The following is a 16647-nucleotide window of genomic DNA, read 5'->3' as shown; positions in this document are numbered from 1 at the left end:
TGGCTGTTTCCTGAGCTGCCCCCACTGAATAAACACCACGCTTCGGTGTCTGCCCAAGGGCTGGTACATCCCTTGACAGACAGAAAAATAGACATTCTTACAATAAAGAGGCTGCAGATCGATCTTCTGTCTGAGGAGCTACTCCCAACAGAGACACATACACACAACCCACCTCCACCCTTTCCTTTTCCTCCTTTTTTACAGTTTTACCCATTTGTCTGTTCAACCTCCCCATCCCATTGTTATATTTAAGACACTCTGGACTTAAAGTCCAAGTTCAAGTTTTACTGTGGCTTTATTCCTAAATACTACACATTTTGGGAAAAACTAAAAGTTTAAAGTCTCAGGACAAGATACTGATGAATTTGCTGTTCTTACCATCTGTGGGGCTTAAAGTGTGAAGTTTGTCCTGAGGGTGACACTAGAGGAAAGACCATAGGGTAATTCAATTTAAAAAGGGTTTTCCCCTGGGGAGCATGATCGTGCTCAACAAACTTAAATGCAGTTTCTCTGTGAGATCTTGTGTGCAGTTGACATTTTGTCCTGATGGAGTTGCTAGGAGATTCAACTTGTAGTGACATGACAATCCACAGCAAATGTAATGGAAATCCGGCCGTTCTATGTGTAAATTGTTATGAGGGCTCACTGTGCGGTTTCATGAGTATGAAAATAATGTCTGTAATGGGACGCGAACCCGTGTCTCCTGCATAAAAGTCAGACACTCTACACTTTCATCCACCACCACCAAACTGGAACCATAGAGGTGGCAGATAAGAATTGTTTTTGTAAGAGTATGAGGACTTCTTGGAGGGAATGACCAAACAGCAGACTGATGAACTTGGAAATCTAAGGTGAAAGGTCTAACCAGGCAAACTGGACTCTTTTACTTGAATGGAGGAAATTTTAAAATATACCTAGCTTGAGCTAGCAATTCATTCTTGACCTTGGAAACAATTTCCACTCAAGGCCCACTTTCTTTCTCGTTCTGGAGATTTTATCCATGTCACACAGTCTTCATCAGCAGACAAAGTTTGCTCAGTTGTCATATAATTGTTCCTTCCTGGGTTTGGCTTCTGGCATCCTGCTCTGGCTCAACTCTTGGTGATTTCTGGAGTTTCCTGATGCACAGATAGCTTGTCCATCAGGAAACTCGCTCACATAAATCACAGAGAGTTAAAGCAGAGCAGGGTACCAGGAGCCAAACCTGGCAAGAAAACCACCCGGTGCTTACGGTACGGCTCCCTGTCTTGTTGTCGAACTGGAAACTGCAAGCCTCCGTCTCTGCTCTGAGGCTGTCCGGTCTTGCTGCTCTGTGAGAGAACCACACCCCCTTCATTTGAATAGAACAGATGGAAATAAATGTGGCATCATGAAATGCAAGTCCCATGAAATAAATAAAATTAGTCCTTTGAAAAACATCCTTTTTTAAATAACAACCTATTTATTTATTCATTGAACTATATCGACTCATTTATTTCATAGCCATATTTAATCATTTCATTGGCATATTGATGTATTTATTTAATATTGACTAAAATGGAATTCCATACATGCCAGCCAGACGGCTAATGTGCACGGTAACCATAATGATGGCACTCTATCTTTGATCGTTGATTGGCCAGTTGCCTTAGTTATGACTTTACATCCAAACTAGTTAGGTTATGCCCCAAGTAGCCTAATCGTAGTGCAACGGATTTTAGTAGCTGATTTAGTTACAAGCTAACTAGTAGTTACTCAGACTCTAGTGTCGACTTTACGCTCTAACTTAGGAGAGAACTTACACATAGCTGGTGCAACTCAGTGCAGAATGTGTTTTCATGGATATAGTGTTAGCCATTATCAATAGCCACTGATATTAGTCAGCCAAATTTCAGCACAATGCCCTACGTTCTAGGAAGGAGCAGTTATCCACATAGCCAGCTATTGTGACATCATTATCTAGCATTAGCTTTGTTGCTACATAGCTACTACAAATATAATGTATACATACAAAACAGCATACTTAAAATGACATTCTTCTATGGCAAAGAGCGTGGACTGGGAAACAGAAAGTTAAACTGTCTGTGATGCGCATCAAACGGTAACCCATCCCTCAGTACAAGTGCAGGCCAGGGGAGATGAAAGCTAGTGAGGAACAGGGGTGCAAAGTGTATTTCTTTCTTTGTTCATCTGTTACGTCAAGGCAGAAAATGAGGAAGGGCACCCACTGACGAAATGTTTTATTTATTATTATTTTTATTTTTCCTTTGACGGTGACCAGCGCCCACCAGACGGTGGCACTCTAGGCGACCGCCTATATGGCGTGCGCCTTTAGCCGGCCCTGGAGCAAGCTTTATCTGCTGATGAAGACTGCGAGATTTAGTCGAAAGCTCGAGAACAATCGAGTAAGGGGACTTAAGCGTAAACTGTTTTGTCAGATATATGACTTGGTGAGAAAAGACAGGAATCAGTTTTTGTTTTGTGCTTCATGAGGAAGTAAATGTTATCATGTTTATTTAGCAAAAGTAATTTTGGGCTCTGCTACAACTGACTGAAATTTGCACACTGATATGCAACCTCTTCTGAAGAGATGTGGCACCGACAGGACACAGTGAAGGACAAATGTTCCTTGCACAAAAGGATGGAAAGCGAAGAGCTTTGACATCAATGCACCTTTTCAAAATGAAGTATCACATTGTTGCTGATGTTTGCCAGAGAAAAGGTGAGTTGGGAATTGCCTGGGGAGATTTCTCTTCCCAAAAACAGAGCCTTATTCATCAGGGAGTCTGCTGCGGATCTGGCCGACAGTTTGAGATGTAGCGATATAGAACCCCCCCCCAGATAAGTCTGTGCTCTGTGTGTCCTATCAGGCAGGCAGAGGTATGTGTCGGCTCGACCCCTGCTGTCACTGACTCCTCTGAGGCTCCTCGGCCTGATAGCTTCCTCTCAGGCATCGCGTCTGGAGAATTTTCCTCCAGGGCACACACACACACACACACACGCACACACACCATCCTTCCACTCCTTTCTTAGGTTATCCTACGTCACCTCCTTCCTCCCTTTGACCTTTGACCCCTTGTCCTCCCCATCCATTCTGAAAGGGTAAGATGATTGCGTGGCGGTGTGAAGTGAAGGGAGGAGGGTTAACAACAAAGCTTTTCACAGTCAAAGCAGAGGAAAGAGGCATTTGCTGAGATCAGAACCTCCTGATACTGAGCCTTTTCCAAAACATCTTTCTCTTTCAGAAACACACGAGCTCCACTTGGTACCAGGTTTCTGATTACAAGGTGTGGAGTGTTCTGCGTCCTATCATTACTCTCGTGTCAGGCCTCCTCCCACACGAGATATGCTGTGCAGAGCAGAGTAGCAAACATCGAAGACCTAACAAAAGATGTGAAATTCTCACTTCAGACATTATCCTATTAAATATTGCTCGTCCCTGCTGCTAAACATCATGCAAATATGCAACATGGGCACAGGGCAGGGTCTGTGTTCACACAACAAAGCTGGAGCTGGAGGTACATTTTTGAGTGCACTAGAATGCACCACAAAGCTGATGGAGGTGGAATTTTAGGAATTCAGTATATATAAATAACTGAAAGTTTTCAAAAGCTGTTTACCCCTCAGCACCACGGTACCCTTCAGTGGATCAGTCAGTACAAACTCATGGTGCGCAGCTCAAACCCACTCCAACTTTATTTCAAACTCCGGAATGATTTCCATTTGATGGAATGGTGCAGTCATAAAAAAATGTTACATTTCACTTGGTGTAAACGTCCTCCAGCTTTAACGACGAGCTGGAACAAGCTGACACCGAATATACTGTATATGTTCACAAAGTGTGGAATAGCGTGATTCTTCCATCCTTGAAGGAAAATAAAATGGATCATTTTTGTGTCAGCTACAGTACACATATCTGCTCTGTAAATTTGATATTTTTTGGTTTTGTGATGCCCCCCCCCCCAACACCAGCACTCTGGCCACCTGCCAGCTGCTGTCACTCAGACACAGACACAGACACACACCTACAGCTGGCTGATGAGAAGGAGCATTTCTGATATTTCCCCAACGACCTTTATTCTTCCTTTTAATAATACAAAACTATTAACAATACATTTTAAAAAACATGTTGACATTATGTTTGCCAACAAAGACGGATGACTAAATGTGATTTCAGTTGGACTTTAAATCAGACCAACGCAAAAATCACACACACTGACACCATGGCAGCATCTCATCCTGTTCACCCGAAAGCATGATGGCAAAATCTCCAAACATATTCTTCCATTAAGGAAAATAAAAAAACATGAAAATGAGTTAGATTAGTTAGATATTAGAAAATGACAGCCTAACTAAGGCAGGTAGTGACGATGCCACAAGTCTGTATTTAAAGGGAGTGAAAACCGAACAAGAACAGGTTTCAGTGGGATAAGACACAAAGACTGAGGACCAGAGGAAAAAACTGATGTCATTCAGATCAAGTGGTGAATTTGAACGGTTGTAGTTATGAATTGAAAATGTGGAGAAAAAGATTTTAAATAATTTTAAAATAATTAAATTAAAGCTGTACTTACTTATTAACAATAAATCAGAGAACTGTGTAATGTGGAATGACTTGCTTGAAGGAACAAACCCACAGAGAATCATCCAGACTCCAGCTCCCCTCAGCGCTACAGAGCACTTTAGCGTCTTTTAGCAACTCGTTTAGCATGTTTTGGTTTTACAGCCTGCGACTTTACTGCTCGATTCACTTTCCCCGCTCGTCAACTTTGTAGGCAGTTGTTTTTAGCCAAAAAACAAACACTGTACACTACCTGTGTGTAAATACAACTTTACAGCCTGTTCCCTGCACCTAAGTAGCCTTTTGGCATTTGTATAGTTAGGATAAAATGTTACTGTGACTTTTGATGCCAAATGGACTTGTACTGTAAGAGTGGTGGACATGAGCTGTAGCTTCACATTTTCAATTGTTTTCTACTGCGATGCTGTTGCTTTTAATTTCCTGAATGATTTATAGGCTGCAGTTTCCAATGCTAATTTACACTTTCCTCACCCTGTTTATGCACTGAAAGAATGAGTGACATGTCCATGCTGCTATTACTCAGAGAACATCAGTCCAATCTATTCAAGAAGAGAAAACGTTCCCTCTTACGCACAGATGTTAGCCGCAATAAATCTGCTCAAAGCTGATACAAAAATTCCCTAAATTATGGGCAGGATTAGAATGTTATCTCCCTGCGATTGGTACCCCGTCTCAGGAGAATTTCGGAAAGCTAACTCAGTCTGGGAAGCAAGCGGCGAGGAGGAGGTGGGAGGCTTGAGCCTGGTGAGGAGGGAAGCCACGGGGGGGGAGAGGAGATATGGAAGGGAGATGCTATGTGAGATGTGGAGGAGTGTGTGTGTGAGCAGTGAGTGTTTAAAGGAGACCCAGAAGGTGCTGAGGAGGTTACTGGTGAGGAGTCGGGGGGTACGGGGAAGAATGCACTCTCACATTCCTGGCATGCCCGCCTCATTGTAGCAGGCTAATGAGGCGAGGGAGGGAGCACCCTCTGCCTCGGGCCCAGAGAGAGGACAAAACCACCGGAGCGCCGGCCGGCACGGCCCGGCTGAGCTCATGGCTGAGGAATTCCAAATGCCGGACATGAGAGCGCAGTGAGAAGTCAGACACCAGCCAGTTCTGACTTCCATCACTGACAGGATGGAGATTCCTCCCTGAACAGAAAAACTAAAACCTGAGAATGTATCTTGTCATCACGGTTTCTATCTTCTTTTATTTTTTCATTTAACAGCAGTAATGTGGCCCTTTTCATTAGTTTGGGGATCAAAGGAAAAGTCTAGTGTCACCTGAGGATCTGGAAAACTGAAGAACTGAGTTTGTTCCCACAAGGTGTTTTCAATTTGCGTATAATAAACCTGCCAGGAATTTGAAAAAGAGCTCAAATGTTGCCAAAAAGAAAGAAACAATAATGCTTGGCTTAGGTAGACATTGACGTATCAAGAAGGAGACGATGCGATTAAACTGTAAACTGCTGTTCTGAATACACCTAGATCTTATGGTTCCTGCTGCTGCTTCTACAACAAATTCAAATTCATTTCTAAAAAAACCGTAAGCCATCTTCGACCACTGATATACTTTGAACAACGCGTTTGTGTGCGCATGATGGCTACCCCCCCCATATTCTGCGTTCCTTTGAAGCGTTGTGGAAATGAAATGTTGTCATCTAGAGAAACACTTGGTCAATTCTAGAACAGGGCTGGAACAGTTCGAAACTAAGCTTAACAAAAACAGCAACACCTTTACCCCAATTTTCCCCCACTGTAGTGTTGAATCCAAAATGTTTCGACATTACGTCTCAGATGGTTTGGTGTCATAATTATCCGTTTGGCACGGCTAGCTAGTTTGCTCCATTTTGCTTTAGCGAAGAGAGAAACAATGGTTTACTGATAGGACAACAGGGCATGCAATGGGTGAGACTGACACTGGATTTTAGGAATGCCACCCGCGGGAGTACAAGGCACAGCTGGTTGCACTAAAACCTGCAATAACTTTTTTTCAGCACCTTAAGTTGATATGGTGAACAAAAAAACCCCCTGCCTGGCATCTTACTGGCAGAGCACAGTGATTTCAAAGTTTGGGAAAGGAGAAACGCCTCAGTACAAACAGAGAGATGCTTTTTTCCTTTCACAGTCAAGGAGAGGCTGGTTTTCACATGACAACAAACATGTGCACAAGTGCAGCTGGAGAAATGTATTGGCGTTAAATAAACCAGTATCCATAGCAAACTTGTTCTGTTTTTGTTTCTCCAGGCAGTCTTTTTCCACACAGGAAAAACAGTCGCAACTGTATTTTGTATTTTGACTTTTACTGAATATCAGCGCAAAATATCAGCATTGGTGTTGTTATTCAAATACTAGTCATTCATTCGTACAGCCTGCAGAGGCAAAAGCCAATGAACCGTCTCGGACCGAAAATAGTTGTGATCAGCAGTCTCTGAGTGGCAAATGTTTAGATCAAAGTCCTCATCCTTCCTACTTGTGTCACAGCTGCCAAGTAGACCAACGGCAAGAGAAACCAACTTAGTCACATTGAGGAAGCTCTGTGACACATCCTTCCTTCCCTCTCTCCCCCCATCTGTCATTTTCTTAGTGATCTCAGTTCACTAAACCGCTGATGCGTGTATACCCCGTCTGTTCTGGATCCAGCTGGGCTGATGAGGTGCATCATCCAGGCCACATAGAGGTAATGGGGGTGCCATCTATGAGGAGCTCTAGGATCAAACCGCTCTTTAAGCACTAAAGCTAACATGACATTCCTCTGACCAGCTGCAGGAATTAGGACGGCTGCTGGCGGTCATGCATGCAGGCAGGCACGCTCAGACATTCATCAGCGCTAATCTGACTGTGTGAGTGCAAACATAACTGACACAACACCCTCACCTCGCCCGGCAGTGCATAGAAAGCATCCTGACCAGCTGGACAGCTACTGTACTTATTAAAAATAAATTTGCCACAAAGAGAATCCACAAGGTCTGAGGTAAGTGATTGACAGGGCACCCAGACACTCCAGTTAGCTTTTACCCACTCCACTTTTGCAATGAACCTCTACAAGCCATTCGGCCTTAGTGTAGCCTAGTTTTAGCTGTCCAAATTCTTGGTAGAAAGTCAAGCATGTTCCCCGTGAGCATCGGTCTCTGCCAGGGTTGTTCCTTCTCACCAAATCTGTTTGAGATTTTCACGGACAGACTCTCAAGGCACAGCCAGGCTGGGGAGGGTGTCTGAGGTGTCTCAGGATTCCAACTGTGCTTTTGCATGTGATCTGGTTCTGCTGCCTTCATCATCATCAGGTTGCGAGCTCCGGTGCACACTGGGGTGGTTTGCAGCTGAGTGCGAAGGATGAGAGTCAGCACCTCCAAGTCTGTGGCCATGGTACTCTGGGAAATGGATTGAAGTTCAAGTATCTTGTTAGGTAAGATGGAAAGCAAGATCGACAGGCCGATTGGTGCCGCACCAGCCGCCTGTTGTGGTGAAGAGGGAGGTGAGCCTGAACACGAAGCCCTCGATTTACCGGTTGATCCACGAGCCACTGAATCATTTATGGGTTAGAGTATTTAAAGATTCAGTGACGATTGGGAAACTAATGAGTAGGTCAATAACTCTTCAGTGGCCCAATTACCAAGGCAGCACACAATATTAACATCACGCCAGCAGATCTCCTTGGGATTACTTAAGGGACAGTACGTGGACGGTCCAATAGCTTTGGAAACCAACTTCCGCCACACCTTTCCGACACTGGAATGTGGGTCTGCGTCCAACCATTTCTGTAACTTTACGAAACCAACGATGCGACATTCACACCCATTTCACGCTATGATTTGCCAGCTGCGTGGAGGTTAGAAAGGAGCCAGGGTTTGAACTTCTCTCTCCAGCTCTCTTGTTTCATTTGTTTACTAGGTCTGTCACTTTTCATGTATACAACCAAGTGCAACACTATGAATGTTTTCCTGGAAACACCGTCTGAAAATGTGAGGCAGTATTCCAAATTGTTAACGATGTAGCGTTACAATAACCCTCTGACAGCCGGCTTGTCACTCAGCCTTCAGGTAAGGTTGTTTGGAACAACTATGAACACATTCTTCCCCTCGACGAGGTCAGACAACACGCTGTGCGACCTAGTTCTGATGGAGTGCACCCTGGCCCTGGCTATAATGTAAATCTGATGTAACGTAATATCAAATTAAGACAGCATACACTGTGCAAAAAGGTTAAATGTATAGCTGTACATATAACCATTCGTGTAAGTGGCCATGCTCACTCCCCCTGAGTGGCAAACATAAAACAGTCAGCACCAGCACTGTGCACTCACGTTGAGGAAAACATGGCTGCTTAAATTTCAAGATGATAAGATGTTGCAATCGACTGCAAAACGGATTCAGAACGAATTCAGGCAGCATTTTTTTACAGACTGATGAAAAGTAAATAGAGGATAAGCAACATGAATCATAACGACAACAATAATAAAGCATTATATTTAAAGATATAGTCTAAAAGCTTTACAAACTTGTCCACAATATGACCAGAACATCCTTTGAAATCCTGAGTTTGATCAGGCTGACAGATCCTGCTGTTAAACTGAACCAGACGTCTGCATTCGTGCCTACAGGCTTGTCGTATACGTACATTTTGGCCACATTAGCAAACATGTTAGCAAACAGTTGCTATTTACACATCTAGCAGGTACACAGCAACATTAGCATTAATTAAGAGTTGTGTTTGTGTCCACCTGCTGGGTGTAAGTCCAGTATTCGCTCTGCTGTAGCGGTGGTTTGTTCTGCACAAACTCCTGAGAGAAATATCTGGCTCTCGGCTAGTGCTCCGCTGTGTTTTCCAGCGAGTCGCTACCTCTGTCTGTCTGCAGTTTTGTGCTGGGCAGGTAGTGAACAGTGGGTTTATCAGAGCCTTTACGCCGACAACAGCTGCCTGCTGCTGGAAACGACGCTGGTGAGAGGTTTTTTTTTTAGCGGGGGATAAAACCAAAACAGTGAGCTGAAAGACGCAAAAACACCAGCATCGCAGACATAGAGTTGGGGGATAATTCTGTGCGGGTTTGTCACTACAAGCAACTGCTTTCATGTGCACATAGTCATCTGAGCCATTGTTAACAGATAAATACTGATCATAGCCATGTTAAGTTGTGGTCATGTCTTTGAAGCCCAGTCTCTAAAGCTGTTTATTAATGAGTCCTAACTGTTCCAGTGGAAGGAAACACCCACCAAAACCTCCACACCCTTGATGTTATCGCTCCTATTTTTTTCCGAGACTTCCCATCAACAGCCAGTGGAGCTCGCATCACGCCCCCAAAAGCACAATAGCAGTTAGATGATTACAAACTCTTTTTAAAAACTAGACATGTTTGTTGCTGTTGCATTTTGCATTCACAGAAGGATCTGGATTAAATCCAGTTGTGACCCGTCAGTCAAGAGAGATTTGGAGCTCAGTGAATGGAAGCATAGTAAAAGTGCCCTGAAAGCAATTCCTGGGACGTTTGTGAGTATGAGTCGTCATGGCTACAAGCAACTGCGTCAACTTGGTGGTTCCTGCAGGGCAACATTCTGGCCAAACTGCCTGACTTTAATCCCAAAGTCAAACACAAAGCCAGCTGGACCAATGTGCCCATTTCTAGAGTAAATTAAACTGCCATTGCAGGCTAATGGAAAAGGAACAAATGGATATTCATCATTTAAAACTCCCGGCACAAGAAAAGATACAACTACAATGAGTTTATTAAAGTTTCTGTTACATATGCATGAATGATGCTTTTAAAATAAAGGATTTAAATCATTTGACTTTTGTAATGTCTTGTGATCAATCTTCATCATATTGCAAAAGCACAACAAAACACAACAGAAACAAGCCTTTTTGTTTGTGTTGAATGTTTATGCTAACTGATGTGAAAATGTCTCAGAGCAAGAAAGAAAGCGAATGAATTAAATAATTACTTTAAACCTATTCAATTCAATTTTATTTATATAGCCCCAATTCACAACAGAAGTTATCTCAATGCTCATCCTATAGAGCAGGTCTAGACCGAACTCTTTATATTATTATTCACTGTTCACGTTCATTCAGTTCTTTACAAATAAAAAAACACAAATAAATTATTTAAAAGGCCCGTCTCCTCTTTATCATTAACAAGTGCTGACGTGATTTATGTTTTGTTAATAGTTCTTAATAGAGGTCTTTTGGGGCAAGTCCAGGTCACGTCTTGAGTGCGTCAAACTGTCTCAACTCACGTCAATATGTATCCACACTAGTGTGTGTTCAGGTTTCAGGTCTCCATCCACACTAAAGAATCTGACAAACTGAAAATCAGCTAAATCTCTTCTTTTCCAGTCTGCGAACAGCAAACCAGCACCACAGCCAGCATCTGGCTACCGCCCTGAGTCTGTTCAGTCCCCTGCTGTTCTACATCACAACCTACACTGTGTTTTAATACGGACAGACTCGTGATTTAGTTGGTCTAATTTACACATTTTCTGTTTCAGTTGTCAGACAACTGAATGAGCATAAAATCGTGATTTGATTTCAGATCCTACCTGCTCACCAGGCAACAGCAGGCTGAGCAAGACCCGGGGGGAAATCTCCCAGCAGCCAAGTTAAATAAGTCCTGACTGAAGTTTACAGATTTTGGGTCTAAAGCTCTGCAGGCTCCCCACAGCCCCGGGTTTCCCTGTAACCTGTGTTTGTGTAAACAGTTGAGGAGGTAGACAGGTTAACATGAAGACATGCTGATTCTGTGAATCTAAACAGGCCTTTCCCGTGATCAAACGGCATCAGGGCCGACGTGACCTCACCCCACATCCTTGAGTCAGGGACCATTTTAGGAAAGAATCAAAACCAGGGGAACACATTGTCTCACAGCTTCCTTTGTTGTACAAAATGTGCCGGCAGCAGTGAGTCCAGGGCTCTGGGATTGGACCGGACTGGGTCTGCCCCTGGTTCCTCATGATAAGGGAGGCAGGGCCAGTCTTAGGGAATGGGCAACGCTCCTGGTCTGCTACACTGGTTTCTAACAGCTGAACACTTTGCAGGAGAGTGAGGACTGACTGAGTACAATACAGCACCCAGCCACTGTGGGAGAGAGAGAGAGAGAGAGAGAGAGAGACTCCGCTGAAACACTCTTCAGCCAGATCCCCAACTCTGCAGAGAGGACAGAAAGAAGCAGCAGAGACAAACAAAAGCATTCTTTGCTTTCAATTTAAAAGAAAAAGGGGGGGAAATAACAATACGTGGGGCGAGATCATTTACTTGAGAAACAAATTCAAGGAGAGCGGCGTGACAGCTCGGCGTCAGTCTGCGGCCAGACTCGGGCTTATCGTCATAAAACAGCTCCAAACACAAAGTAACGGATTGTAGCGCAGCGTTGCATGAAGGATAAGTACATCTGGGAGCAGGAACAGGATGGGAGCGACTCTGAGGATCACGTGGCTGCTGCTTTTACTCAGTGAGTAGAATTTCATTCTGGTTCGAGACTTGGTGTGTGTCCGCATGGTTGGGATGACTGCGATTCTGTGTGTGTTTTGCTGTTTTCTATGATATCTGTACAGTACGCCTCTAAAATCTGTTGCAGCATGTCCATGGTTGTTTTGCGGCGTGAAAGCAGTGAAAGTGTCTGTGCGGCAGCATCACTGTACAGCTGCAGGCAGCAACAGGTGCGCGCAGAAGACTGTTAGAATAATCAGACTTCTTTTTGTCACAGACGTAGTCAGTGGTGGAAGACGCTTTCAGATCTTGGACTAGGTAAAAGTAGCAGTATCTTAATGTAAAAATACTCCATTACAAGTAAAGGGTCTATATTTAAAATTCTAAAGTATTATAGCAGTATAATGTAGCTACTTAAACTACCAACATTCAGAGTATTCATTATGCCGGTGTGGTGGAAGTATCCTTTAGCTGCTTAAGTTAAAGTACTAATACAACAATGTAGAAACTTCTCCACTACACGTTAAAGTCCTTCTACATTTCTTTAAGTATGAAAGTAAAAATGCTCGTTCTGCAGAAAAATGGCCAATGAAGTGAAATACTAATTTGAAATACTACAGCAATGCATTGTATTTTAAATGCCTGTCATATATATTTTTAATGTAAAAGCTTAATCTGAAAAGTAACTACAGCTGTTAAATAAATGTAGTGGGGTAAAAAGATTTTCCTCTAAATGGAGTGGAGTAGTAAAGTTTAAATAGTACTCATGTATGTGCTTAGGTTCAGAACTTGAGTAAATGTACTTAGTTACTTTCCACCACTGTCATTATGCAATTAAGTTTTTCTATTCAATTTCATTTATTTATATAGCACCAATTCATAACAGAAGTTATCTCATTGCACTTTTCCTATAGAGCAGCTCTCTTTATAATATTATTTACAGAGACCCAACAAATCCCACCATGAGCAAGCACTTGGTGACAGTGGCAAGGAAAAACTGCTTTTAAGAGGCAGAAACCTCGGACAGAACTGTTATTTTATAATATTGTTGGCAGCATTTTCATGTTGGTGGAGGTGGAGCTGTTTGATCCAGTGGTCACAGGTTCCCATCTTTTGGGGTTGTGGGCTGTCTGCCCCTCGTGACAAGAGCTGCAGGCAGTTTGACCTGAGAGTGAGTTTTTAATACTGAGAATATATCATCGGAAGGGTTTTTAGAGCCCTGGGGAGGAGAAAGTATGCAGTATTTCAAAAGAAAAAAGGTAAAATAAATTGGGAAAACTAAACATAATTTTGTGTCATGGAAATATCTTTTATTTCTTTTTTTCTGTCTTCTTTTTAATCATCTGGTGATACCCCCAGGTTGGGAACCACTGGTTTACGCTATAATATTACTTTGCTTTATTTTATGAGATCACAATATGCTTTGTATGTACAATCCTAATCAGCAAAGTATCTACTAACTATAGCTAATTCACACTGTTAGTAGCAGAATAGTTTCCCACCTTTTCCCTTGTGATGTAAAAGCATATCATATTTAAATAGGCTAGATTCAAACTAATGGAACGCTTTGTGACTTCGGAAGCAATGCAAAGTCTTTATAGTGTTCCTCATTTTACAGTTACTATCCAAATAATTGTTTTTAATTATCTCCACATCCCTGATTTCTATCCTTTACTGTACAATGTAGGCTACAGTTTGAGTATAGGAACATAGAGTGCGTGTTTCATTATGTTACATAGGCCTATATGATAGTTTGATACCCCATAAACTGTATTTTGTATGGCATGTAGGTGCATGTCAAAAATGTTTGTATTTTAGTTACTACAGTTAATGTTTAGTATTAGTAATACTGCATATAATGAATATGTTTAATTCAGAAAAGTTTTTACTCAATTTGTGGACAAATGCAGGCTCTAAGAAGCAAAAAGAACACACAAAAGCATCAGTGGATGCGGCCTGAGGAAAAGTGTCAAACTTGAGATGCGTTGCAACAGGGTTGCTGCCTGTCCAAGCCTTTTTGTCTTCTCCCTGTTTCTCACGGACTTGATTTGTGCACAGATTGAGGAGTAAAATCCTCTGCATTGAACAACCCCTAGTATTTTCTGTGTTACTGTTGACCTGTTTGAGAAGCATACATTCCCACTGTTGCTGTGTGGAATGTATGAAATCTGTATGAAAGTGGACAATAATCATGCGTAATGAAAGAGTAGGACTCATCTGCCCCCCCACCATCCCACCATCCCACAGTTGAGGGCTTCCCAATAACCCCCTCCCTCTGAATACACACACAGACACACACACACACACACACACACACACAGAGTCCTTCAATAGCTGGACAGAAGGAGGCTGAATAAAGAAGTGCCCCTCTCACCTTCCTCCCTGGCTGAGAAGCGAGGAAAGTGTTTGTCTTTAATTATGCACCTGCCGCTCTCTCACCATTGCGGTAGGTGGACTCAGATGGGAGGCTTTTATTTTTTGAGTGTGTGAAAAAAACATGTGACGCAGCCCCAAACTCAATCTGAAGGCTATCAGCAGTTTCCAAAACAAAAAATAAAAGCCTGACACATTTTTGTGCATGAGAATGTGCATCTGTGTTGGTATGTTTAATGCCCTGTTATCACAAGTAGGGTTGAACACCTAGACATGTACAGTGTATTTTGCAATTTTCAGGTGTAAAATAACTTTGTGACTGTAATTGAGCAGACTTTTTGTACTTTTTGAGCTCTTTCTAAAATGAGAGATTCTGATTTCACTTCAATTATCATAACTTTTGGAAAGCCAGAACTTGACATCAATCTGCAGTTTGCTGTTGCTGCTAAATTTCAGTTTTTTTTACACCTCTTCTTCATCATAAGATGGTTTGTGAGAAACCTTTCTGACAGAAAAAGATGGGCACCATTAAACTGCAGATGTAGCATTAGTCCTTTTGTTTTGTTAAACTTACATCTCCTTGAATATTATTTAAAGGGATAGTTTGACATTTTGGGAAATACGCATATTCGCTTTCTTGCTGAGAGTTAGATGCGAAGATTGACACTTTTGCTAAATATTAAGCTAGAGCCAGCAGCCAGTTAGCTTAGCTTAGCACAAAGACTGGAAATGGAAAAACAATGAAAATACCACCTAGAATTTTTTTTAAATAGTAGAATTGTAATTGTAGTGTTAATATTAATAACTTAATAATAATAATAGGAATGACAGCTATAGGAAAAATAATGTTGGTATTAGTAACACAGCCAATAACAACAACTATAGTAGCAGTTGTTGAGCGGGAACACGGGGCAGCAGGTGGCCCACAATCACAGATCCAGACTCTGCAGCTCTGGAGGCAGAAATACCTGCTGAAAGCTGTTACGGAACAGACAGGCAGGGGACACCAAGATGGACAAAGAATGGTCTTTATTCGATAACAGCCAGAGAGACAGTGGGTATGGAGAGAGGGAAGTCTGTAGGAGGGAGATCGCTGGAGAAGGGAGATCGGGCGTAATGCCAAGTAGTGTGGCAAGTCCTAGTCATGAACGAGGTCGGACACATACTGAGGCAGGGCTTTTATGCTGACTGTGATCGGGAGCTAATGTAGAGCAGGAGTGTGATTGGGAGCAGGAGTGGATCATTAGTGGGTAGTGGAGCCTGGAGTATCCCTAACAAAAGCGACAGAAGGAGAGAGGAGAGAAACGAGAAAGCACAAAACTACAGGAGAGAGAAGAGGTCGAGTTAGTAACATGCAGTAATGGAATAAAAATGTATACAGATGGAGAGGGAGAGGAGGAGAGAGGAGCTCAGTGAAGTCTCCTGGCAGTCTAGGCCTATAGCAGCATAACTAAGGGATGGTTCAGGGCTCACCCAAGCCAGCCCTAACTATAAGCTTTATCAAGCCTACTCTTAAATGTGGAGATGGTGTCTGCCTCCCAAACCCAAACTGGGATCTGATTCCACAGGAGAGGAGCTTGATGGCATTGAAAATAGGCATGTCTGGTATCGTAGTAGCTTTCCACCACTCTTCGCAATTACCATTGTTTTATTACAAATTAAGCCAATTACTCATAAACATACAGTTTTCCGTCAACCTCTCTTTGCATTGGCTAGTTTTGAACATGCCATTTAACTTTGTCAGCTCAAGCTTCTACATCTGACAATGCTAACTGCAGCTACTAGCATCTGAAAGATGACAGGTGAGGTGAGGTGACAGCGATTTGTGTCACTCGCAAATGAGAGGAAGATTCAAAATGTGCAGCTGAAATGAATCATCAAATGCTTAAAGGCGATGTCAGTGTTTAAATAAATCATTTGGATCCTGGACTATAGGAAGAAGGCGGCATCATCAGTTATCAGTCCTCTCCAGGACATCCTAACCCCTATGCAGACCATCTGTCTTGTGCGTGTGTGGGTTCATGACTTGTTCATTTCCTACAAGATAACAGGCACTCAGGGTTCCTGAACTGTCCGGACACCAGCGGCCCGGGGAGACACTGCCAGCTTGGCATACTCGTCTGGTGTCTGGCGTACATGAGAGAGAACAGAGAACAATAGATAGGAAAAAACTTTATCAACATCCCAGTTCCCAAAGAGGCCGTGGCGGCAGGAGACGGCCTTGAGCCACCCTCTCCCATTCAGCCACAGGGAGGCTTTTCAATCAGCTGGATGGTGGAGAAGCAGGCAGAAAAGATGTGGGGAAATACAATATTC

The 16647-nt window shown here is 42.8% G+C and overlaps 1 protein-coding gene across 1 annotated transcript in view; it reads left to right on the top strand.

Moving 5' to 3' along the window:
• The first annotated feature begins 11428 nt into the window (after positions 1-11428).
• Positions 11429-16647, top strand: part of podxl (podocalyxin-like) — a 31097-nt gene continuing 25878 nt past the window's right edge. Inside the window, exon 1 of the mRNA XM_044187038.1 lies at positions 11429-11980. Coding sequence (XP_044042973.1) covers positions 11938-11980 — 43 coding nt within the window. The 5' untranslated portion in view covers positions 11429-11937. The remainder of the gene's footprint in view (positions 11981-16647) is intronic.

Source organism: Siniperca chuatsi, linkage group LG23 (assembly GCF_020085105.1).
Source record: "Siniperca chuatsi isolate FFG_IHB_CAS linkage group LG23, ASM2008510v1, whole genome shotgun sequence".
Lineage (NCBI taxonomy): Eukaryota > Metazoa > Chordata > Actinopteri > Centrarchiformes > Sinipercidae > Siniperca > Siniperca chuatsi.
This window is presented reverse-complemented; position numbering and strand designations above follow the sequence as displayed.